The sequence below is a fragment of the Myodes glareolus genome, chromosome 4 (genome assembly GCF_982192425.1).
Source record: "Myodes glareolus chromosome 4, mMyoGla1.1, whole genome shotgun sequence".
Taxonomy (NCBI): Eukaryota; Metazoa; Chordata; class Mammalia; order Rodentia; family Cricetidae; genus Myodes; species Myodes glareolus.
In genome coordinates, this window is record NC_142029.1 from 121,072,933 (window position 1) to 121,094,942 (window position 22,010).

The 22,010-nt window shown below is 34.1% G+C and overlaps 1 protein-coding gene across 1 annotated transcript in view; it reads right to left on the bottom strand.

Moving 5' to 3' along the window:
- Positions 1–1,699: 1,699 nt before the first annotated feature.
- Positions 1,700–22,010, bottom strand: part of Gucy1a2 (guanylate cyclase 1 soluble subunit alpha 2) — a 331,775-nt gene continuing 311,464 nt past the window's right edge. The window contains exon 8 of the mRNA XM_087905901.1: positions 1,700–14,296. Coding sequence (XP_087762027.1) covers positions 14,089–14,296 — 208 coding nt within the window. The 3' untranslated portion in view covers positions 1,700–14,088. The remainder of the gene's footprint in view (positions 14,297–22,010) is intronic.

Genomic DNA, 22,010 nt, shown 5'->3' on the forward strand with positions numbered 1-22,010 from the left:
CTTTTTTAATGCTTCACTTTAAATTACATCTGTAGTTTTTTCTTTCCTTTAATATGAAAATAAATATCTCTATGTAAGTCAGTTTTTGCAAGCAGACAACCAGACTCATCCTTGTTCTTTTTAAGTTTACCTGTGAAACTCTGACACATTAATGTAATGAGAGATTGAAACATTTAACATCTATTTTGTAGAACTGTGTAGGTACCAAGGTCTTTTTCCCTTCTTCCTGGCGATTCGCAGGGCAGTGTGACCTCCGGCTCCCTGGAGATTCTGCACTAGCACAGGCTTGAGGGGATAGCTTAGGAAGAATTTGGCTCTCTTTGTTATGGTGATTCCACCTGTAATCAAGGTTCTAGCAGTGGGCCCATAGCCTGCCCCTCCCAGCTGATTCTGCCTGAGGCGCTGGGGCCTGTAATCTCCTTCTCCTGCTCCTAATGGGAGGAGGCCTTGCCCTTTTGATCCCCCTTGCCCACTGGTATAAATACCCGACTTGAGTTTAATAAAGTTGCCATTTATTCTTTGGTAAGTGAGCAAGGTCTTTTTTGTGTGTGTCTCTTTAAACCTTCAGGACAGTCGTCCATTCTCGTGGGCCCGAGTTCGGGAAAAGCACGCGCCTGGATCGGATGTGGGTATCCACAGAAGAGGCGGGGTCCTACAGAACTGCTTTTGTATATTAAAATCAATATTAGAGTAAGATGATGTGCAGAATAAATTTAATTTTTAATTGATTTTTATATTTAAGAATCAGAGTCCAATAGCTGTAAGATTAATAAGACCCTCAATAACTTCTTTCCAGTGAAGATACAAACAAATGAAATCAAGATTACTTGGGACTTAATCAATCAAGAAGTTGTACATGAGAGGTTGACTACTTTTTGAACATAAGTTGTCCCCTGATATTCATGTTAAATCTCAATCTCCAGCAAGAGATGTTAAATGTATAGAAACTTACCTGAAGATTACAGATAGTACTGGTGGGGGGTAATTAGGATTTACATTTGATAATATTCCTAGATAGAACTTCCAGGACTGAAAGTTATCTCATGACTGGAAACCCTGATGCCAAAGAACTCTGCTAGCAAGAAGGCTGTCAACAGAGATGGCTGTTTGGCCTTGGACCTCCATGAGCATAACACATATAAAATTCTTTAGCTTTTCTAGTTGGCAATTACTGTATTCTTGGTGCCAGAAAATAAGCTAAGATGGGGATAACAAAATAACAAAGGTAATTTAACTCTAAGAATTCCGAGATAAGAATGCAGGATCATAAGTTTTTTGAAGAAATGTGCTTCATGCAGTGTGACTGCCACATGAAATACTGACAGGTGCTCTGTGGGGATTTAGCTGTAATTTATCTCTGACAGTGGTGCTTCACCTTTCCTGTCAGTAAAGTAACGGTTTGGTCACAAGACAGATGAATTATGACTCTACTATGTGATAAACAGAACATGAAAGAGTGTAATAATTGCGACGGGAATTATTGGCTTTAGTGACAGAATTAGAAACAGATTTCGTATTGTAAGAATAATGCAAAATTAAGCAGGACTAAGATTGTGTCTTCAAGTTTCATCATAAGCCATATAACTAATACATTCTTAGCACTCTACTCATTTGGTCTCCCATTTTTCTCATTTGTTACTCTAGCTTATCCTCAGTTACTCGCAGTGTGAATAATAAAAACTTTTAACAATCTGTAGACTCCTTTTGTTGGTATAATTTATTGATTTAAATATTGTGTGACAGTTTCAACTTTTAAGGTATATGATGCATGATTTAAGCAGGTCTGTATTGAATCATTAAAATATAACACATGACTGTTATTTCCACTTTGCTTTTGAAGGATTCCAGGTGCACATTAATTATTTTTCCATGTAAAAACTCACTTTTTTGCCATCTGCACATACAATAACTACTCCATCATGAAACATGATATATACATTGTGTATTATTTGAGATAATTACAAATAAAATAAGCAAACAGGTAAGAAGTCGTGATACATGTAAAACAAAGAAGATATAGTGAATGTTTATAATTTTATAAATACTTCATACACTTACAGGTACTATTCTTAAAATCCTAGTGAAATGAGGCATATTTGATCACTTTAATCAGAAAAATTTTCTTAAAACCTGTGCTATTAGATAAAAAATACTTTAAAATATAATTTGAAAAAACAAATGAAACTGCAAAAAATAAATATTACATGTTTAAGATGCATTCATTTAAAGTAAAACAAATGAAAAAGAGCTTGACATTTCAAAATATATGTAATTTATCCATGCCCTACATATATAATAATGTATTTACCTGGTATTATTTGATGGTATTATAATTTAAGTTTGTAGTAACTAGATTTTTGAAAAGAAATAACTCACAAAGTATTATTTGTTAGCATAATAGCATATGTATAATTATTTACAGCAAGCCAAATCCAAAATTTAGACCCATGAGATTACAACAAACAAATGGTCCAAAATGTTAAAATAACTCAAGAATCTATTTACATAAAAAATTACTTCATGCAGAGGACACCAATGTAAGCCTAGCACATCATAACTATATCTTTCTATTAGCATAGACACCTAGTCTTTACTATGTAGTGTTGAATGTTTGGAGTGTTGATCTTAAACTCTCAAATGATCAGGATAATTTTGATATTTAAAATACTGTTTGGAAAATGGGACCCTTTGGTTTTGTGAAATAACAACTCATAGTTAAACTGGCTGAAATCAGGTAGGTTGATTTTGAAATGAGGAATGATATGTTTTTCTGAATGCACTTACTTGGTATGCTTTAAAAGCTTAACAAGACAGATTGCCAGGAGTCATTACAGTACTTACACCAAGGCAAACTCTCAGAAAGGTTTCTTTATGTTCTAAGTGAAACAAATTGTTCATCTTACAACAACAACAAAAAGGTAACAATTCTCTTCATGGACTCTTTTCCCTCCCAACCTCCTGAATCGTCTCACATTGTGGCCAACTGTGACAGTAGGACTAGATTTTATAATAAAGTAACTGTGGTTTTAAAGTCTGTTCTCAGTTATCATGTAGATTATGTTCATTGGGATCTTAGAAGCTGATTTTCAGTAGAAAGCAAAAAACACAGGGAGACCAAAAATGGGGGCTTTGGTTCACAGCTTAATTTCTTATTTGCATCATCTTTATTTATCCCATTTAAAAATCACTTTAAATCTATTTCCCCAAATAAATGAAAATGCTAAAGATATTTGAGTAAGTATTAATTGACTTTAGAAACTAAAGTGCTCTTAATAAGGAAATCATGAAAAACACAGTCAACAGCCACATAAGATTCAATTTGATTGGTGATTATTATTCCATTTCTCAACTTCAGAATGGAGAATGGGATAAATAAAAGATGATGAACCAAGTTGTTGCTCTTTGAAGTTGTTAAATTTTTTGAGACTTGCATCTTCATTTTTATGTGATCAGAATTTAAGATTTTTGGTGTACAACAAATAATATAATTAGAAATGGGAACTGAAATGTAAAAAGTTGCAGCTGGGATGGTAGTTTCCAGATGGAATACTTGCCTACTATGCACAAGGACCAGATTCAATACCCAGGATCAGAAATACAATATATAGGATTCTTGATTTTAGAAAGATATGTTCCCAAAGGGGAAAATTAAACAATATTCCTACCCAAGTAGAGAAAATGTAATGTTATTCTATGGAAGCTTGAATATAATATTCATACAGTGATAGAGGTTTCAACACTTTCGATTTTGGAAAATTCAAGATTTTAAAAGGTTCAAAACTTACTCAAATGTTGAGGTATGTTTCCTAAAATTCCTTTTTTGCCTTCTTCTTTAGTATACTTGAGATATTGAATTATTTTCCCTTACAAAGCAAATACATTGCTACACATTATCTAATTTCCCCTTAAAATTAAATGGTTTTGGATTGAAATTTATAAATGATTGGCCGCTTGTTAAAACAATTTTAAATGATCAGAATTGTTTTTTTTTTTAATTTCAGACCATGGAAATTCATTAATTGTATCAACTCATTCAAAACTGTGGTTAAAACTGTTATGGAATAAAACCTCAAAGGAAATATAGCTAAGAAACTTGGAGACTGCTACAAATTGTTTGTTCAGCATAATAGGCAAAAACTCTATGTAGAGTGTTTTTAGACACTCCAAGAACTACAAAAACTATAACATGCCAATCATTTCATTGAGCAGTAATTAAGAAATTTGTCAGTGTATCTCTTATGCCTATAGAGCTTATGAAATAAAATTGAATTTAATGTACCTAAAATTTTGAAAGCAGATTTCAGAAAAAGCTTCTTTTCTATCTCTCAGTCTTTAGCAGTGTAGTTTTCAAGTCTAATGGAAAAGTGAAAATTTAGCTATGCAATGATTTTTCTAAATGAAAACATGCAGGGTTAAAGGACTAGCTTTAAAATGCTGATTTTGATACTTCACATGAGACTGCAAAGATGTTTGTACAGATCAATGTTTCTCATGTATGATAAAACCTTCAACAGCTAAAGTTTAAAGTCATAGATACTTCTATTCCCAAATGATCTCTGCTAGATTCTAACCTTTGACTCACTGGTCTACAGAGTGTTCAGTCATGTGAATGTGGAAAAGAGAAGCCTTAACCCAAAGAGCAAAATACTATAATCGTGCACCACATAAGAATTATGAAGAAACAGAGACAGAAAAGACAGAATAGAGAAGAAAGGGAGGAAGGGAAAATACAGGATTTAAAATGGAAAGAAGGAGAGTATAGGAGTTTAAAATTCCTACACATTTAAAGACTATTAGTTGCCCTACATAGTACCTATGTATATAGTCCATTCATTAGACTTTTATTTAGAAATTTATTTAGAAATGATACAGGTCTATTATATTTAAGTTGCAACTACAGCTGAGGCAGATGATGCTTGAATTCCTACCTGGCTTCTTTTTAGCATATAGGCTATGCTATATTTGTCATGTAGCAAATGCCAATTGAAGACATAGTACTAAATTTTCAAACCAGAAACAAATTCTGACATGGTGTGATGTGGTGTTCCCCTCTGTATGTTGTAAATATGTTTTATTACCATTGGCTAGTAAAGAAGCTGTTTTGACCTATGATAGCAGAATAGAGCTAGGCAGGGAAAACTAAACTGAATGCTCGGCGAAAGAAGGCAGAGTCACAGAGATGTCTTATAGCTACTGAAGGAAGAAGACACGCTGAACCTTTCTGATAAGCCACAGCCCCGTGGCAATACAGATTGATAGAAATGGGTTAATTTAAATTAAAGAGTTAACTGAAACTATACCTGCATCATCAGCCAAAGAGTCTTGTAATTAATATAGTTTCTGAGTGATTGTTTGTGTCTGGGTGGCAAGAAAACAAAGGAGCAGTCTCCAGCTACACTGATGAAGAATTTTGTTTTTGTCGTTTTTCCTTTAAATAGTAGTTCTAATTAGTTGTTTTATTAATTTCCTTGTTTGTTTCCTAAAACTTTTGACACACTGAATTTTATAGCACTATTTCATCATAGTTTATTTAATATAGATACTGTGGTTTTTTAAAAAAATCCATAACGAAATATTTGTATCAATAACTTCAGCTTTCTCTTAGGTTAACAAGGGTGGACTACAGACATAATTTTAAAGTGAGGAAAAACTGTCTCATCTTCTTTATTCTTCCTACAGGGGGGGCTCTTTCTTACTGTTTCCTTCTCTCTAGCTGAAGTCACCTAAATATTTCATATTAGCTCATAAATTAAAATAGCATTTATGGTCAAATAATAATTTGTATTTCATAGACAGAAAAAATGTGTTTTAAGGATCAAAAGAAAAGCAAGAAGTAACCATTATTTCAGTCACAGAGCTACATAACAAATGATGGTTCTGAAATTTGCAAGTTCCTGGTGATAAATTTCAAACCAATTAAAATAAATGGCCTGATCATTTCAGCTACCATCAGACCAATCACCTAAAATTTCTGCCGAATTACTTTAGATGATTTTATAATTCCATAAATTATCTACACTGCAGTGGCTAGAAAAAAGAGATAGTTTGATGTTTCTGCTAGTGACTACAACAATCTTTGAATATCTGCCCCAAAGCAAATTTAGTTTTAGTTCTAATATGGAGATTCATACTAATAAAATTTTGGATTATTTCACATTGTTGCTAATGCTTCAGTATTTAACTTTATTTTATGGAGATATTTAACTTACAATGCTTAGGGGGGAAATGGGGGACTTTTAAGTGGTTAAATTCAAATATACTGGTCAAGTCTCTGAAGAAGAGCTATTTTGCTGTTAGCATTGAAAGTTGGTGACACAGAACAAATCAAATGTTTCTTGCAAAGCAAAGAAAGCAGAATTGCTTTAAGAACTGACATTTCTTTGTATTTGGAAATGCATGGATTCTTTTTAATAATGGTTGATTTGAAATACTCTGTTATTTCAATGATTCAGATGTAGTTGGTAGCTGTCTTTCATGTCTAACAGTTCTGAGGGGCCTTACTCTGTGCCTTAATATAAACAAGCTTGAACGCACTTCTTTTGACTTTTACTATCAACCTTTGAAATTGTTTAACATTTAAGCACAAGAAGTCTGTTGAATTTAAAAAATACTGTTCATATTGTGTCTGTTCAGTGACACAATATGTAAGTTCTTATTTATAACAACTCTATTACTTCTTTTTTGATACATGGAAACATGGAAGACTAAAAATCGTTGAAATGTAATTAATTCATGACTAAGTAGTATCACCACAGTATAAAGACTGAGAGACTAAGCCACTATTAGCTTCTCATTTCTAAAGCTCCTGATACATTTTAGGAAATATTTTTTTAAAACCCTAACAAATCTGAAGTTGATATACAAGTGAGTTGACTCAGTATAAAAAAATCATATCCTAAATTATTTCTATGACTTATAATTCTTGTTGAAAATGGGGGGCTTACTTCTCCTAAATTTTTTTATAAATGAATTCTGCATGGCATAATCAGTTACAAATATTTAAGAAATCTCTGAGTAATAATGACAGGCTATATGAATGTTTTCAACTTTAGAAGGCAGAGAGAGCATCTTTGTCTCTCCACTGAACACTGTCAAATGCTCTGAGTTCTCTTTTTAACTACATTCTTTGGAGCGCTACAGAGGATGATGGTCCTGTGTAAACCTAGGCTTTTTCCCTTCAGAAACCCAGAACTTATTTTGTAAACATATAGCATTCAGGTTGAGAAGGTATGAAGAGAAGTATATAATATGGAATAGCCTCAAAGGTGATGGCACAGCCTTTAGGACATGAAACGTTTTCCAGACTTTGTGATTGAAGTTCCAATAAGAAAAACATGTCATTTCTATAATGTCAGAGATGGGGGAGTGCAAAGTGCAAAACAGTCAGCCAAACATGTTCAAAGAGATAAAAAAATGTTCTATTTAATGCCCCTGCACACTATCTGTACTGTGCTACATTCAGGGGGCTTTCTGTGACATGTTTGACTTTCTCTGTTTGTAGATTCAAATGTTCTGATACTTCTATTTACCTTCTTCACTCTAACCAAGACTCATCCTATCTGTCAGCTTCAGAGACTTGCTAATCACAGCTTTAATGAAACTCAGAACTGCAGAAACCCTGGCACTGTCTCATTGGATGGCTGAAAATAACAACAAAGCCCACAAGAGTAACACAACAAAATGTCACCTGAAATCCATTAATTCAGAAGTGTTCACTATGGAAACTGCTTCTCCTTTAAGACTCTGTCTTCTAACAGTCTCTATACCTTTAGAAATCTCTTTGCTCTTTTTATCACTAGTCTTCCAGACAGACCTTCTCAACCCAAGATTCATGGATATTTCAGCAAAGTTTGTTTTCTCAATCAGCTCTTCCAACTTACACTCTACTTCCATTTATACATTCTTGTTACTTGCTGTTATAAACTACAGAGATCCAAAGATTTGAGAAATTTTACAAATAGTATATGAATGTCTTTGATAGAAATAAAAATCACAGTAAAATAGTTATAAATTATATATCAGATTTATCGTCTGATGGAAATACACTACATGTCTGCAAATTAATGACTTTTGAGATGGATTATAATACTATTGTTCAATATTTAACATATATTTCAACACTTGCTGTTCATTATGTTGTGAAACACCATATAACTTTAGAAATTCCAAACCATCTTTATTATTGCTTATGGAAACCATGTCTCTATTTCCCCAAAACTTTGGCGAAATGCTCAGAAATTCATTATGTATGGCATCATTACCATGGCTTAAATTATTGCTTGAAAGATTGTTATAAAGTATTGCTATAAAGTTACTCTGAGACAAGTATAAAATCCAATGTGTAATATACTTAGTGAGACAATGTATTGAATATTAACTTGATGTCTTTTTAAAACATAGATCACAGCATTCTAAAGTAAGGCTATCATTTCAACATATGCTTGTTTCCTAAGCTCCTTCTCTGTACCTCAGTGGTGAAGGCCAGAATATGTAATGTACTGCATAGTTTTGGTGGTCACTAAGAAAATTGCTAGTATGCCTATGAGCCCTATAGTAAGCAATATTCCTCCCTCATGCTTATCAGTACTGCCCTCTATCCAATAATATATTTGAAAATTCATGCTCTAAAAGTAGACTAAGCATTTAAAATTAAAGCTAAACTCAAAGTTTATGACAGAAATAATAGAAAGAAGCCTAGAGTGATTAAATATTCAGACTAACTATAAATGAAATAATATATTGCTATCTTAGTCAGCTTATATTAGCATGTAGTCATTGAGACTGAATTCATGTTCTTCAATAATCCTCACATCTGACTATATTTCACATCTGTATGGAACATCAGCACTACCTAGAGTGGTTTCTCAAATGCTAATTCTTGGGTCCTAACTGAGACCTGGAATTCAAGTCTCTGAAAAAAATACTCAAAAATTCACATTGCAAAATTTCCCAGCTAATTCTTATGGAGCCAGCACTTTTAAGCAGACCAACTAAATTATTGAATTAGAACAGCAGGTGAAAGCAATGAAACATTTGACCGAAGGTATAATAAGGACATACAACATACCAGAACAAAGAAAAATTGTTTCTGAACATTCCTAAGTTCTCCCCAAATGACATTCCTTTTTGACACAATAACCACATGCACATATGTGCATTTACGAATGCAGCACATGCACGTGCACGTGGGTGTATAAACACACACACACACACATTTCAGTACTTTATAAAATAGTTTGAAGGAATTCAATGACTTGTGATTATTCCTGTACTATAAATGTATCTATATGTCTTATTCTTTTCAATGAAAGGAATGGAAGAAAGAGGAAACATAAAAATATCAGGACACTTACAATGAGGCTCAGGTTATTTGAATCAAGTGTGAGGAAGAAATTTTGCACAGTATCTAAAGAGGGTCTGCCAAGATTATGTTAATCTATCTAGAATTTTACAGCTCTGCTTTATTCACCACTGCAAGGATTCTGACCTGAGACAACACCTAAGTCCATTTTACTCCTTTAACAAAAATTCTGTTCAATCATGTTAACCTGACTTATGTGTGTGTTAGGCATACTTATGTGAGAACGGACCATAAAACAAACAAATTTATTTTCTCTTATTATCCGAAATTTGAGCTAACAATTTCTATACAGGCTTATAGAACTCTCTAAAGAACCAGTTTTTTTTGTAGTTGTAGACCTAAAATCTAATAACAGAAAGAACCAAACTAAGATATGAGATTTGAATCATTAGGTTTCATTGGCTGAAATTTCATGTATGTAAAATTGTTTCCAAAGGAATATTCAAGGAGTTACACAAAGTGCATAGAGCCAGATTGTATTTTGAAGAAAGAGAAGTTAAGTGCAGACACAATTAATGTCCCACAGACTGGACACAATTAAATATGGTAAGGAAGGTCCAACACAGTGTGGGTGCATTTACCTCAGCTGAGCATTACCAACATTTCTGTTGCTCTCTGGTTCAGAAGTAAGGAAGAAATGATGTTTGATGGAGTCTGGGCTTGAGGAGTTGAGTTGGCTTCTGCTGAGCACACAGAGCACAAGATAGCGAGGGAGGGATAACCCACGTCTTACTAAAGAACATGATAATACAGAAACTTACATCACTGTTACTTTCTGACCTAAACATGAACAATACTCAAGAGACAGTCACAAAGCCAAGCAACTGTCAATGGTGATTGCCATAATCTCCAAGACCCTTTTAATTCTGCCCAACTGTAGACTCAATGTTTCAGTTAACAACAACACCCTTTATACACAGAATATGGAGTGTGATGGCACTGTAAAAGTCTTTGTTTCTGTGTACTTTTGCTGTGCTGCTAGAACTCCTTGGAAGAATATGCAAGTTAAAAAGCATTGCTGCACTTGAGAATGAAATTTTGTTTAATGTTGTTTTGGTTTCCCTCAAGAGGCATAAACTTCCAATTCCTGAACATGTATCTCTATCCTGATACCACAGTCATTACACAAGACGGGAAAGTTTGAAACTATAAGAATGAACGTGTGCTGAATCCAGTCAGTCCCCAGTTTTATGTGTCATGATCTGTGTCAGAGATGTGGTTCATAACTCACTGTACTCCACATATAATATAGCATTGAAGCAGAAATCCCAAGTAGTGTAAAATGCAATAGGAGAAATGAATAGAGGTGGGTTTTAGAAAGTTGTGTTACCGATAACCTTCACTACATGATAGTTGAAAAGCTCAACCATGTTTCTGAGATATCTTACTATTTCATTGTAGCCACTGTTGCCTATTTATTAAAGTCTATAAGACAGAACCGATAAAGGAAGATTTGAACAAATATATGGAGATTATAACTATGCTAGATTGATGGGGTTTTTGTAAATAATGGTGTTCTCCTTATCAAATGATCCTCCTACCTGAGAAAACTGTTGGTAATAATGTCTAGTTTCAAAATCCCTTTACTAAATTAGCTACATGACTCAACATTCAATAAGATACACTAAGTGTATGCTTAATTGTAAATCATTCTTTTTACAGTGAGCTAAACATATTACACCAATATGCAATCTTGTTTATATGGGGGCTTTTCTACATTCCTTTCAATCTGACACACTAAAATATCTAACGTTCTTAAGAGTTGTAAGCATATGATAGTAATGTAGTGATATTGGTCAATAAAATCAAAATACTGTCTCATATTTGCAGTCAAGATTCCTAAGATAGGACTCCACTGTGTAGGAATAATGAAAGCATAAATTCCATAGCTTTTACCTTCTATGACTGCAGCCAGAATGAAGATATATATATATATATATATATATATATATATATATATATATATATTTCACAAGCACATACAACAATAGTGAAACTATTATGGTCATTTGAAATAGTCTGGAAAACTCATAAACTATTAAACTCTTTCCTCATACTGTCTTCAGAAATGCATTTAGACTATAGTATTTGAAGACTATAGATTTCTGTCAGTGATATATAATAGATTTTTATAATGCTCTTTAATGTGACATTTCGGACAATGTAATGGCTATTTACTCTCTGTGTAAACTAATGTAAACAAATACAAAGTTTGTGATGTTTTGAAAAAAACTGAGAATAAATGAACAAATTCTCACTTGAGCACTATAAGAAATCACTGAATAATGGAGTGGATTTGAAATAATAGGTTTTAAAACACACATATATGAATGTGTGTATGTGTACGTTTCACATATATTTTCTTAAATACAGGGAGAATAATTGTGTGTTAAAGGTAGTTGCTCAGACAAGTCTTTACAAAAAAAGTATAGAAGTTGATTGGATGGTTCCTTGGAAAACTTTTTTCAGCCTTATGGTTACAGAACATGTTTATTCAGTATTGAATAATTAAATATATTATAATAAACACAGTTACTATACATAATCGACATAAATGAACTTGGTAAGCGTGGCTCTCTTTCCATGTTCATCAACAGTTAGGAGACACTCAGCTTTCTTCAGGCATTTTCGAATATGAGCAAGACTACTTTGTTTTTCTCATTTATTCCAGCTGTACTTCCTAGAACTTCTCCCAATCCCTGTACTCTGAAGAAGGTGGGCTAATACCCAAGTCTCTTGAAGAAATTCATTTATTATTATGCTCATACATCAGCCTCAGGCTACAAAGCCCCCAAGTCATTCCCTGAGCTTCTATCAGTGTGATGTAAAAGATAGAGACCTATACCTGGGGGAAGAGGTAAAAAACTGGAGTCATTATAACTTGCCTTCTCTATGTGAAGGTTGTTAAACTAGTGTCACCAATATACCAGGGCAAGAACCCAGCTCAAATTAGAAAGATCATGATTAAAACAAGTACTTTGCATATTTTAAATGTTCCCAAGTCACACACATAGAGAATGTGAAGTCACTGATTAACCTTCATAGATGACATTGAAAATTGAAAATTAACATATACTTTATCTAAAGTGTGCCGTAAAATCTTTAATGCAGCTCGAAATCCCTGAACAGAAAATGATATATTGCATTCAGTAAACATAGTTACCACTGAATATATATACTGGAGTAAGAAAGGGTCCCTATAATATTTCAAAATAGCAGGTGCTTTCAGGCCATTGAACTCTTCAGACGTTTAGACTTTATATCTGATACCAAATATAAAAATTTTCACCACACTGCGCACTCCTAATTTCAGTGTGAGCCTCTAATAATTTTTTTCATGCAGTGCTGGCTGTTAGTAGCTGACCATTTAGTAGAACATGCAAAAGAAATCATATATATATATATATATATATATATATATATATATATATATATCATACACACAGATAGGTTTAAGTGTGTGTGTATATACATACATATATATACATGAGAGAGAGAGAGAGAGAGAGTTAGGCCCATTCTTTCTAGTGTTGCTGAGGTGATTTGCAGCTTTAATTTCCTTATCGACAAAAATGTAGGGGAATACACTTTTTAGAGTCTTAAAGTCATGAAATCCAGGGTTTTTCTTTGTTTTGTGTTCAGGCAATAAAAAACAAATGTCCTGACAGGCCTTTGTCAGTAATGCTGGTTTCAGGGATTTATCTGAGACTGTCAGTCAGTACTCAGAAGGCATCAATCCAGACGGGAGGGAATTTACTAATCCATCATGTCATGAGAATGTTATTTACTAGAGGGCTATTTAAGGTTGCAAACTCCATCTACATTAGTAAGTTAGAACTTGAAAATTGCCCAGTATTGCAAAGCAATTTGTTTTAACTGATATGCATTTGAAAATTACAAAAAGATCTTTCCCAAATCTTAGTTACAGGTTTATCTGCTACTAGAAAATTCCATTTCCTCTGGACTCCAAGCTACATTAAATAAATCTGAAAGATATGTTCACTAAGCAGACATGTGATTTCTTAACAGCTGATATCCTCAGGTATATATGTTCTTAGTTCAAGCACTACTTTCTCTAAATGAACAAAACTATATTAGATTAGTAGGTTAATATCACATAAAATACCAACAATACAATAACACATTCTGAATATCTAATCATGTTCACTGAAATGTAATTATCTAGAAGATATATATATATATGTATGTCTATATATATATATTTATAAAAATAGGTAATATCCCTAAAATATTTTGCTAGGTTACAATTCTTCCTGCTTAGAAGTTTAATCACACTGCTATGCTATATGTATGAAATGTCAATTTTGGAAAAGATAATTAGAGAATATTCAAAAGTGGTACAAATATACAGGAAGAGATACCTGTATGGGTGACAAGCAAGAAAGCACAGGTACTATTGATTGGTTACTTTTGAAAAGGAGCCTGTAAGTCTAAATAAAATATATATGTCCAGAAACATTCATATTGATGAATACATTGTATTTTTTCATTCTACCATCCAAGTTTTTTTGTTTTGTTTTCTGTTTTGTTTTGTTTTTTGGCAGAATTTATTCACTGTTTTAAGGATTATTGCATGACATTGACACAGAAACTCTACTACATGTTCTTACAGAGCATTGGAAGAGAAGCAATGTCTTCCTCCCCTCATTGGGACCCATGTTCTGGGCTTGTGCTTTTTTGGAGGAGTCTTTGATCCACAGCAGGTCTCAGAGGCTTGTCTCCCGGAGAAACATCGTGCCAATATTGTAGGAAACCTTTTTTACTCTTGTTGAAGACAGAGAAGGCTTTGGCGGCTTTGGACCGGTCCTTACCTCCAGGAAATAGCAGATCCCAGGGATTTCCTTTGGAAAGTTGTCTGGAAGTTCTTCACGGGAACGAGGAATAAATATGAAACTGTCCTCTCGCTTTAATAGTCTGAAAAAATGTAAATAAAAAACAATGACATCCTGAAATTTGCAGGCAAATTGATGGAACAAGAAAAAACATCCTGAGATAACCCAGGCCCCAAAAGACAGGCATGATATGTATTCACTCATAATTGGTTGTAAACTAAAGGACAATCAACCTATAATCCACAATCACAGAGAAACGAGGCTAAAAGGGGAACCCTAAGAGAGACACCCATGGAGGATGCAGGAAGGAAAATAGTTAAGGTCTCCTGGGGCAACTGAGAGGAGGGTAGAAGGGAAGGGAAATGAGGGATTAAGAAGACTGAGTTGGGAAAAGGATAGGAGGGGGGAGAACAATGAAAAATAAACCTTGATAGAGAGAGTCATTATGGAGTTAGGGAGAAATCTGCTGTTAGAGAAACTCTCAGGAATCCACATGAATAACTCCAGCTAAGACTCCTAGCAGTAGTCCAGAGGATGCCTGAAAGGGTCTCCCCATAATCAGATTAGTGACTGCCCTACATCCAGTAACTCATGGAAGCAGACACAGTGACTCACAGCCAAGAACTGGGTTGAGTTCTTGGAGGTCAGTTGATAAGAGGGAGGAGGGATCATATGAACAAGGGAGTAAAGAGAACGACTGGGAAAATCACAGTCAGCTGACAAGGGCCACTGGGAGGTCAGGGACTATGGACTGCCAGCTGGGCAATTTGGACAAGAAGGAATTAGACCCTCTGAATGTGGGTGACAGTTGTGTGAATTGATCTGCTGGGCTGGCCATGGCAGTCACACCAAGACCTATCCCAGGTTCTTTAACTGGCTTTTTGGAGAAAATTGTTCTTTATGGTGGAATACACTGCTTAGCCTTGATAAGGGAGTGGCTTAGTCTTGCCTCAAGTTGTCCCAGACCTTGTTGACTCCAAAAAGGAGGCCTTACCCCATCTGAGAAGTGGATGGGGAATGGGAAGGAGGAAGGTGGGGGGCGGAAAAAGAAGTGAGAGGGGGAACTGGTTTGTTATGCAAAATGAAAAACAATTTTTTAAAAATAAAAATGTACAAAAAATGAAAAGAATGCAAATAATGTGAATGAAACAGCAAGAAAAATAGGACCAAATGAACAGAAATTTTGAGGTTTAGAAAGCTTATCTCCAGCTATACTAAAACTAAGACCTTATATCTTTGAATAGACATGACTGACACAAGACTCTGAGTATTAGGAAGTGTTGTCACATGGGACTGATTGCTCCACATTATAACAATAGTCTAAAAGCCTACTTATGATATTTAAAAATATCTCTTCAAGTCTAACTTTTTTCCTAAAAAGCAATATTTGAAAAATATTTGTTCAAATATGATTTTACAAATTTTAATTTTTTCAAACAAAAGCATTTGAAAATGCAAAACATGGCCAGGCAGTAGTGGCACACACCTTTAATCTCAGTACTTGTGAGGCAAAGGCAGGCAGATCTCTGTGAGTTCGAGACCATTCTGGTATACAAGAGCTAGTTCCAGGAAAGGCCCCAAATCTACAGAGAAACCCTGTCTCGACCCCTCCTTACCCCCAAAAGAAAAAAAAAGTAAAACATAGTGTTTTATTTCAAATGTGTAGGACCTAGTTTTTCTGTTTTTTGAAAATCTGCCTGAACTCTAGTGTTCTATTTTTATCTTTTGAGCTTTCAGTAAGCTTTGAGAATGTGTCTTGTGTGACTGACGCATAAAATATACAGCTTTGGCAAATTAATGACTCCAAGTGTCCATGATATTTGGTAACTGATTTCTAGGAAAATATGATTGCCAACCAAATACATTCAAATGTATTTCCCATCATACCCAGAGACTTGTTTTCAGAACAGAAACACTGCAGGAGATTTATTTTTCATACTTGTTGAATTCCATGAAAAGTTCTGTTTGATAACCATATCAGAAAACACTATCCAGCTGTTCAATTTAATTCAACAATTCTTTACAAATGGCTTGATATTGTTCAAGTAACCCTCCCCACATTCCTGTGAACACAGTCTATGAACTTTGGCAAATATAAATTTAAAAAGAAACTTAGTAAGAAGAAAAAACCATCCACAGTTAATCAAAAGCACACTATAGTGAAACAGAATAAATGATGTAAGAAAACATGATACCAAAAAGAAAGAAGGAAAGAAAGAAAGAAAGAAAGAAAGAAAGAAAGAAAGAAAGAAAGAAAGAAAGAAAGGAATGTCAGAAGGGAAAAACGTCACTTGTGTTTTCTGACAGTGAGAAACAAAAATGGGTTATCTGAAAGCACGTATAAAGTAATGAAAGAAGAGAGCAAGAGCTGCATCAGATACCAGAACTTTTAAATAGTTTATTGCATTTTGTCTGGGAGGTAACTCATAACAACACTTTGCTCTATTGACATTTTAAATAAATCTGATATACTATGTTGGAAATCATAGAGACAACAGTTTGGGGGGATTTTATCCTTGTCTAAGTAAACACTTTGGTATCAATAAGTGAACACAATTTTAAATTACAAGAACGAAAGCCATGGCACATAAAGTTCACGTGATTCCAGCTCCTATGAGATCCAGGGCATCGAAGGCTTTGAACATTCTGGATGACTTACTGGGGCACCTATGGAGGAGGTCAGTGGAAATGTCTCACACAGTGTGAATGGCCATTGTGATTCATGGTAATAAACAAATGATCAAATGTGTGAATGAGAATTAGGACTGTAAATTGATCACTGCAAAACCCTGATCCCTTTTGAAATGCTAAGGCCAGGTGCCTGGAAAGGTTCTGAAATACTTCCAACCATACATTTCTTCAGCACCTTGGTCAGAATTGATAGGGAAGCTAATACTCTTCATATATATAAACTAATCCCCAGCTGATTTATAGACAAAGTGGGATTTTCAAAATCTCACATAGTACTTGGAAACCACATATTCTTGTTTGGCTGTATATCAACGTTACTCATATAAGCAAGTTTATTTTGTTTTGTTTTGCTTTAAGTTGATTTTTGGAATTTGTTGCTGTTATGGGTCAGGATATGATACCCTCAGTGTTGCTGAAATTATTCTGATTCTACCTCACTCATATCTTGCTTTCATGTTCTTTCTTCTAACTGTTCCAAATTTTGTGCTATGTCTTCCTTATATCATCCTTTGCAAAAAGGATTTAAAGCTTATATTGATGTACATGGTCTAAAAGTAATTTACATTTTAATACAAGATACATGTCATAACTTTTTAAAAGAAAAATAGAGCCACAATGCTGAATCTTAGGTATCCTATTATTTTGTATACTGCATTCTTCAAATTTTAAGAGACATACCTACCTTACAGCTAGAATGTCCATAGAGTGGAGGAAAGAATTTGTTTTTCATCCTATATGAATTTCCCCCAACTATATCTTTTATTCTTTTGTTAACTAAAGAGGCCATTGTGACTACATCCTGAATACACAGCTTATAAAGTTTCAAGACTGTAGAATCAAGAAAAGGGAGCAACTGCACATTTCTCAAGACTGTAAACTTAGAATCTTCCAGTTTTCTGACCAGTGCGGTCAGCAGAAAGTCAGACATCAGGTGGTGGTGATTGATTTCTGTGAACCTGTACCTGTTTACTTCCTATTATATCATGAAACAAGAGCCAACTTAGAAGGACATTAGGGGGAACTTTGATTTTTATTGAAAATGTCATTCTGTAAAACAGTTACCTCATTGTCTGACTTGACCTCATGGAGAGAAACATGAATCCAGTTCTAAATGCTAATGGAGGCCAGTAAGTATATGGAGATTCCTGGTGTGCAAACTTTTGAAATGTTTGCATGAAGCTTGAAACACATCTTTCATTTATTTCAACAACTAGAAAAATCTGTGCAACATACAAGACTAGAAGAAAGAGACATTTCCCAAATGCCTTCCAAAGAAGTAATCAATTTTGTCTACTAACTACCTGGTAGTTAATAGAGAAAATAAAATCTTTAGTGAACTACCAGCTTACTAAAGATTTTAGGGTGAGGTGAATACTAATAATTAAACTGAGAGCCTACACTCTGTCATTGAGTTTTTGCCCCAGCCATACATTTTGTGAGTTAGAATCATACTAGGTAGTCAAGAATGTGCTTGAATTTACATTTTTTTTTCTTTTTGGTTGTTTGAGATAGGGTTTCTCTGTAGCTTTGGATTCTGTCCTGGAACTAGCTCTTGTAGATCAGTCTGGTGTCAAACTCATAGATATCCACCTGCCTTTGCCTCCTAAGTGCTGGAATTAAAGGTGTGTGCCACCATCACGTGGCTTGAATTTATATCTTTCTAATTCTTCTTTTCAAGTGATTGGTTTACTAGTCAGCAACATCATGCCTGGCCATAACTGTGGGAGACTTGAAAGTCAAAGTAGAAAGCAGCAGAAGCAGTACAGCTGGCATAGCTGAGGACTAGAAAGAATATGTGAACAGTGACATTTAGTCTTTAATTGAAATATATCTTCTTCATTCTACCTTCTACTTCATCAGTTAGATTAGATATTAAATCCTTGAATAGAAATTATTCTCCCTTTAATATTTAATTGTTCAAAGGTCAGATGTTATTTTGTTTATTAATCCAGTAGAGGTGAGCTTTTTTCTGGACATTCTCATCTCCATTTTCTGTTTCTGTATTATGGAAATTAATAATTACATGTCTCTACAGAACAGGGCTCACTAGTGGGCACTTTTTAAGCTTTTGACATAACAGTATATACTTTTGGTTTGGAGACTCTTTTGCTTGTTCTTTCATTATTTCTTGACCTTTTTCTCGGTATTTCCTTTTTGTGGGTTTCTGCTTAGTGAGATGTTAGACTAGATAAATAAATTCTTATTTGTTTTTCTTCCTTTAATTAATTTCTCATTTGTTAACTGTATTTTTGCAAGATTGCCTATGTCACTGCCTAGTGTGAAATTTAACATATCATATTTATTTTCCAGTGGATTATTCTTACATGGTTATTTCATTTTTAATTATGTTGTATTTTACTATCTTAAAACTATGAGAATATTAATCACTTTAAACAAAACATTCTTTTATAAAATTTGTCCTCTGTATACTACCCATTTCATCTGTTTTATTTTTTTTAACAGTATCTCACTATTGAGTCTGATAGCCTTGGCTGGACTGCTTTGTTATCTCAGCAGTCTGCTAACTGAATGCTAGGATTAATGCTACCACACCTGCCTGGAAATCATCCACAACATTTTTAACTGTTTTGTGAGGCTTTATTATCATATTTCCTATTAATTTTTTCAAGAAGTAATTTTTTATACAATATATTCTGATCAGAGTTTCCCTCTTCTACAACTCCTCCCAGAGGCTTCTCACCTCATAACCCACCCAAGTCGATGTCTTCTTTCTTACAGAGTCTGTACAGGCTCAAGCTAGCTCCCATCCCTAACAAAGAAACTATCTCCAACTGGCATCCTTCTGCAAATGGTAAATTAGTTTCCCTCAGTGGAGTCTCCCTGGAAATATTAGCCACATTTAAGGTACACCACATGCCCAGCAGTAGATGGCCAATACAAAATTAACTCAATGGTAATTTTGTAGTTTTTTTGGTCGTGTATTGCCTAGTTAGGGCATACTTTGTCTTACTAGTCTTTTGCTTGTATATTATAGTTTTTTATTTTGTTTTTTATAGGTTTTATTTGTGTGTGTGTGTGTGTTTCTTGTGCTTCCAAAATTTTTTATAAACTAGTTTTTATAGTAGTCATTCTTTCTTCCAAGTTTGTATTGGTCCTTTCTTTCGAGTCAAAGCTATTGAAAAATAGTGTTCATTTTCTTTCTAAGAAATGGTTGAGTGAATAAATCAAGCATTTTCTCAAGACAAATCTCATGTAGACAAACTCACTACTTACTTCCCCACAGGGCTTGTGCTTGCTGTAACTCTGTGTATTTTTACTAGAATTGTACTTCTTTGTCAGTAAAAGATTACACTTCAGGAATATATAAGGATAAGCACAGGTATTTACTCTACTATTCAAATTAATGATTTACCTGGATATATTTTTCATAAGGAATATATTTGGAGTCATTACAATGGCATCAAGCACATTCAGAGACTAGGAGTTAAACAGACTCGCTGGAAGACAGACAGATAGCAAGAAAGACCATGGCTCCATAATACAGGTGGCTTCTTCCTCACCCTGCTGATTTGTGACAAAATCTTGTCAGCTTAAAACAAAGGCTTTATAGATTTTTTTTCTATCACCAGCAGGCCTCCTGTTTATGGATTCGTTCAACAAGTTCAAGATCTGCTCAGGACAAGAAATAAAACAGTTCTGGGCTATTCAACCATAGTAGAATTCTTCAAACTGCCCAACAACAATTAGAGAAGGAAAATCTCTTTGAAGACTTTAAAATTCCCAGCCCTCAGGAAGAGACTTTATTTTTTTTACTTCTCACCTCTCCCTCTGTAAAGCAGAGGGTCTTTTTTCTCTATGTCACTGCTGTCCATGTGTGTTATATCATCCCCAATGAGCACCTTTCTTCGACTTTGGACTCTCTCTGTGGTGATCGAGGTTTCCGTGCTACCACATGTTGCTCTGAAGATTTCCTCTGCCTTTCACTTTTTAACTGAAAAAAAAAACCCCTCAATCTAGTTGCATAGAGTGTATCAGTATGTCTTAGAGTTTCATGGAAGAATAAAAATTTTTAAAATGTAAATTTTAAAAGGAAAGGGGTATCCTTAAGTTTCTAAGTGTTCTGAAAAACCCCAGATTTTCCCATTTAATTTTTTTCTTTTGACTTGAGTAGAAGAGAAGAAATTGTACTCTGTATTTTCCTTTGTGTTTAACAATTCCAAGACCCTATGCAGTTTAAAGATATATTCAAAGACACTTTAATCATCAAGTCAGTTAGACAACCTGGAATCCTTTGAAACAAAATGATTCCTTTTCTGGAAATAATTTTCTTGTCCACACAAAAAAAGTAAAAATCTAGCTTACCTTCAGATAAAGCATAAGAAGAAACATTTTATAGGTTTAAAAATAGTTACTAACATGTTTAATTGTTTGGTGGAGATGTTAAAAGATTGTCAGTTAGTGAGTTCTGAATCTCAAGTTTGTGTGCAAGTCAAAAAATAAAACTGTTCTTCTTAGGTATCCACTGAAAACTATAAAACAGGGATCTTTGGTCATTTATGTGACCTATACCACATTCTTTTGCATTGCCAGAATTCTGAGATAAAAGGTTTTGATCCAGAGTCTAGTTGGTTTGCCTGGTGCGGAGAACAAACAGCCTACCTTACTCTACATTAGTGGCAACACCAATGTCTCTCCTACTAGATTTTGGAATGTGGAATGGTTAAGAATTTCTAATCCATTGCCTTCTTAGCATACTGCCATTTTAAAATTTAAACAGTTCATTATTTTTATCAGAAACAAATGCAGAGAAATTTTAAAAGCAAAACACTCATTTAAAAGTTTTACTCAGAGCAAAATTGAAAACTGGGACAAGATAGCTCATTAGCCTTTGGAAATGAAATGATTGTCTTGTGTTTTTTTCATTTTTCTGAACAAATATCTGTATTTAAACAAGTCTATCACCAAACTATGTCTTTATTAAAGGACAGGAAATGGATGAACTGAAAAAAATTAAAACAAAATTTTAATTTTTAAAATATCCCCCTTCATTTGGTATTTTTCAATTTTGGGTTAGAATTGACTTAAATAATTAAATAATTACATATTCTCTAATCAACATGATATAGAGCCTAGATTTTAAAAAA